Source organism: Cebus imitator, unplaced genomic scaffold (assembly GCF_001604975.1).
Source record: "Cebus imitator isolate Cc_AM_T3 unplaced genomic scaffold, Cebus_imitator-1.0 Scaffold217, whole genome shotgun sequence".
Lineage (NCBI taxonomy): Eukaryota > Metazoa > Chordata > Mammalia > Primates > Cebidae > Cebus > Cebus imitator.
Window position 1 is genome coordinate 1,230,932 of NW_016107532.1, and position 4,968 is coordinate 1,235,899.

The 4,968-nt window shown below is 55.8% G+C and overlaps 1 protein-coding gene across 2 annotated transcripts in view; it reads right to left on the reverse strand.

The window, feature by feature from the left end:
- Nucleotides 1-4,968, reverse strand: part of MRC2 (mannose receptor C type 2) — a 58,993-nt gene that overhangs the window by 23,784 nt on the left and 30,241 nt on the right. For both annotated transcript variants that reach the window (XM_037745967.1, XM_017549243.2), the window contains exons 2-6: nucleotides 3,682-4,083; nucleotides 2,122-2,295; nucleotides 1,769-1,933; nucleotides 1,527-1,640; nucleotides 902-1,045 (exon numbers count right to left, since the gene is read on the reverse strand). In XM_037745967.1, the coding sequence (XP_037601895.1) occupies nucleotides 902-1,045; nucleotides 1,527-1,640; nucleotides 1,769-1,933; nucleotides 2,122-2,295; nucleotides 3,682-4,083 (999 nt within the window). The remainder of the gene's footprint in view (nucleotides 1-901; nucleotides 1,046-1,526; nucleotides 1,641-1,768; nucleotides 1,934-2,121; nucleotides 2,296-3,681; nucleotides 4,084-4,968) is intronic.

Sequence of the window (4,968 nt, forward strand, 5' to 3'; positions counted from 1 at the left end):
AAAAAAAAAAAAAGAATCTATACTCCATCCAAACTGCAACAGGCACCATCCATTTCTTTTTCTTTTTCTTTTTTTTTCTGGAAGCAGGGTCTCATCTCACTCTGTTGCCCAGGCTGGAGTGCAGTGGTGCAATCACGCAGCTCACTGCAGCCTCAACCTTGCAGGCTCAAGCATTCTTCCCACCTCCACCTCCCTGGTAGTCAGGCATGCATCACCACACCCAGCTAATTTTTAAAAAATACTTTGCAGAGACAAGGTCTTGCTATGTTGCCCAGGCTGGTCTACAAACTACTGAGCTCAAGCAATCCTCCTGCCTTGGTCTCCCAAAGTGCTAGGATTATAGGTGTGAGCCATGGTGCCCGGCCGTCACTCACCATCTCTTAAAGCTGCAATGTACTTCTAGGCCTCCACACCTTTGCATATGCTGTTCCTTCTGCCAGGAATGCCCTTCCCCCATACCTCTTTCTATCTTTTAAACTTATACTCAATTTGAAAGGCCCAAATCAAATGTTATTTCCATAAACCCCTCCTTAGTTCTTAGAAGCTGAATCAGTTTCTTCTCTATGCTCCAACACTTATCCGTATTTCTATAATCACTCGTGACCTGGGTAGTGTAATTGTGCATTGAGATGTCTGTCACCTCAGCAGAATGTGGTCTCTACAAGGAGACAGTGGGTATTGCCAGCATTTAACACAGATCTCAGCACATGTTCCCCAAATGAAAGAATGGCATATTCCAATTTGCTCCGACTTTAACTGAACAATGAAATAAGAGTCAGAGGATAACAGTCCCCTTGTGCTGTGGCAGTAACCGGAGGAGAGACTGGGCCTGCCACGGCTGTGGCTTTGGCCGTGGCCCTGAGAAGCCCCTCCCCACCCTACGGCATGGTCCCTGGCTCACCTGGATGGGTGGGCTCGGCTGTGGCATTGGGCTTCTTCTTGCACACGTAGGGCAGCGCAATGCTGCAGTCACGGTTCTGCCACCCGCCCGAGGACTCCGTGCGGATCACTCCACAGTTCTCCTCGCTGGGGTTGTCTGGCTGGTCTGTGGGGGCGCAGGGCACCAGCACCCCCGGAGAGAGAAGCTCACGCCGTGGCTCCCGGGGGCCCTGCTCAGAACCTCCTGCCTCCCTCTGCTCCCTCGGAAGCCTGAACCGGTTCGGGAAGCCCGGTTCTCAGCTCCAGCTCCACCCCAGACCACTGGGTCCTCCCCGCTTTCTAACCTGGGCGCACATTGCCCTGAACCCTCAACCTAGCAACAAGTATCAGCCCCACCCCGGCCTCCCCAGCCAGGCTGCCGGGTGCGCTGGTGCCTGCAGCCCACAGGGATGGCTGAAGAGGTGAGTGAGGCTGGCACCCAGTCCACACACCAAGACCTGCGGCGTGGGGCAGTCCCAGAGGGGTGGAGGTCTGTGCTTCCCCCACCCACACTGCTCCTCTGCAGGAAGACACAGGAGAGGAGTCCGTGGGATGCCAAGAGCCCGTGGGGCCCCTAGGCTGCCCTGTGCCCCAACCTCAGTCCTCACCACTCTCCCAGTTGAGGTACTTGAGGGGCGAGTTGTCCGACCACTGCCAGCCTCCGCTGGTGTCCAAGTCATTCAGGCCAATCCACAGGGTGGAGCTGTACCCAGTGAGGAGGCCTGACAGCCAGAGGGGGACGCTGAGCAGGGGACCCCCAGCCCCAGTCTCCTGCCCTCCCCATCACCCTGTCCCCAACCCCCAAGCGGAAAGGGCCAGCCCTCCGGAGGCGCGAGTCAGGCCGGCTCACCGTTGATGTAGGTCTGCTCGTGGATCTCCGTGATGCTCAGCAGATCCGCGCCCTGCTGCTCGCAGCTGGCCCAGGCCTCCCTCCAGGACAGCGTGGACTGGAAGTTAAACTGGTAGCAGCTGTCGGTCAGCTGGTCCTTGTCCCAGAAAGTCTCGCAGTCATTACCTGCCACCACGACAGCCCTCTCCTTCAGGCCCCCTCAGGGGTTCCTCGGGAGTGCAGACCCTCCCCCCAACAGGCTGCTCTAAGCAGGGGAGGGGGCAGTGTCTCACCCTGGGCTCCCGGCCCCTCAGCACCAGCATCCCTCCACAAACCCCCTCTCCCCGCCATCCCCCAGCTCCACCCACTCTCACTCTTGATAGGGCAGAAGCCCCAGCGCTCGTCTTTGCCGTAGTCCTGGGTGGTGGCACACCACAGGTGCCCGTCCTCGCGGCCCGTGCTGGTGCAGCCGTGGAACCACTGGTTGTCATATTTGAAGGGGATGGTGCATGGCTTTCCGTGGGAGTTGCCCTGAATGGTGTAGACCTCTGCAGTGGGGGAGAGAAGCCAGGCCCTCGGCACCTGGACACCAGAGGCTGCCCTGCCCCTCCACCCTCCGGAGAAATCCCCTAAAACCCAGGGAGCTGGGTGTGCACAGGGGTCGGAAGGTGGGAGACGCGATGGCACCCCACAGCGGCTTGACAGCTCCTTCTGCTGTTGGGTCAGCCCAGGAGCCAGGGAGGTCTCCAGGCACACCTCATAGGGCTGGGAAGGGGCTCCCCCAGTACCCCTAATGCCCGTCCAAACTCCAGCTGGGCGAGGGGACCTCCAAGTCATCCACAGACAGCTGAGCCCGATGGAATCTCTGCCCAGCTACCCAGCCCATGGGCTCTATGTCCCCACAAAGTTCTATCTTAGAACTCAGGGAGTCTCCCAGGAAAGGCCCCCCAGGATGGGGCTGCCCAACACAAGAGCCCAGTCCCCCACTGGATGACTCTGGCCCCTGTTTACCACATGTAAGATCGGGATTAAGACACCATGGGGGGCTGCAATAGGGTTTCACCTGGAGTGGGCCTGGGGGAAGGGGATTTTCATTTAATTTTATACTATCTGTATTTTGCAACTTTTACAAAAGTAAATTAAATGCTTTTCATTTTTTTTTTTCTTTTTGAGATATAGTGTTGCTCTGTCACCCAGGCTGCAGTGCAGTAGCACGATCTCAGCTCACTGCAACCTCTGCCTCCCAGGTTCAAGTGGTTCTCCTGCCTCAGCCTTCCGAGTAGCTGGGACTAAGGGCATGCACCACTACACCGGGCTAATTTTTGTATTTTAGTAGAAACTGAGTTCTCCATTTTGGCCAGGCTGGTCTCGAACTCCCGACTTCAAGTGATCAATCCACCTCGGCTCTCAAAGTGCTGGGATTACAGGCACAAGCCACTGCACCTGGCCTGAAGTTACTTTTCTTTTGTTGTTTTTGTTTTTGTTTTTTTGAGACGAAGTCTCACTCTGTTGCCCAGGCTAGAGTACAGTGGCACAATCTCGGCTCACTGCAACCTCCACCTCCCAGGTCCAAGTGATTCTCCTGCCTCAGCCTCCTGAGTAGCTGGACCACAGGCGTGTGCCACCACGCCCGGCTAATTTTTTGTATTTTTAGTAGAGGCAGAGTTTCATGGTGTTAGCCAGGATGGTCTCGATCTCCTGACCTTGTGATCTGCCCGCCTCAGCCTCCCAAAGTGGTGGGATTACAGGTGTGAGCCACCGCACCCAGCCCCCTACTTTTCTTCATTATTAAAAAATACTTCCTATTATAATTAAAGATGTGACTGCCAAGGGTCCACAGGGGCCATAGGCCTTGTCACCGGGAATCTGTCTTCCACAGCTCCAGTCCCCTGGACACCAGGGACCCCACCCTCCCGCCTGCAAGCACCCCTCACCATGGTAGGGCAGAGCACACAGATCCTCCTCACTGCCATAGATGCGCCACTGGCTGCTGCGGGTCTGGTCCCCACGCTCAAGGGTGCCAGGCTTGGATACGTTGCTGATGCGGCCCCCCAGGAGTAAGGACAGCTGGTCACCCAGGGTACGACAATGCCAGCGAAGATTCAGTGCCTCCCGGTCACACTCGTACATGCCCAAGGAGGCCGTAGTGTTGGTGCCTGGCCAGCCTGTGCCCAGGCACTGCATGGTACCCAGGTTGAAGAGCCGGTTTCGGGAGACCCACTTCCAGCGCTGGGCAGGGTGACTGGTATTGCAAGCTGGGGTGACTCTGACCTGCCCACCCTGGGCCTCCAGGCAGCCCTGCAGTCCATGGCTGAAGATGAGGAAGACGTTGGGTTCTGGAAGGGAAGGCAGGACACGAGGTGTCACAGGGGCTCTCCTGACTGGCCCTTGGTGATCGGCGTAGCTTACAGGCACCGACCATGTGCCCGGCGCAGGGTGGTGAGCCTTCACGCACACATTAAATCACTCAGTCCTCACTACCAACACTCTGAGGTGGACATGGGGGGGCACTGCTATGCCCCTGTGCCCAGTTGAGGCAGAGACCTGTAGGGCCACCTCTGTTTAGCCCCTGCTCACCCAGAGAGAGGACTCAGCCCTCTGTACCACCCTCAAAAGTGAACCCAGCTCCACCTGGCACGTCATGGACTGTAGACTTTTCTGAAGATTTTATGAGGAGCAGTGAAGGTGTTTATACCACACACCACATTGCAACCTCGATCTCAATCTCTATTACATGCATGGTTTTCCTGCCAAAGTTCTTTGGTCTGGAGGCATTTTGTCTCACCCTTCCCCCTGCCCCTCGCACTGGTTCCATCCTTTCCTCCTTCTAGAATCTTCCCAAACCACTCACCCCACCCTTGAACTATTTCATGCCTTAATTTTTAGGGAGCAATGTAGTTCTTTGGCTTCCTCAACTTTTCCCCTTTCCACCCATCTCCTCGATGAGCAGGCACCCTCTACAGAAGACACTGGGGAAATCCAACCTGCCCCCCCACAGCACACCCACTTTACCGGGTAAGAAATGCGGCTTCAATGCACAGAGACAGAAAGCAGATTAGTGCTTGCCTGTGGGTCATGAGGATGGGGGGTGGCTGCTAAAGGGCACAGCGCTTCTTTTGAGGGGATGATGAAAATGTTCTAAAATTAGACTGTCATGAGAGTTCCACATCTCTGTGAATAAGCTAAATCCCAATTAAATATACTTTTTTTTTTTTTTTTTT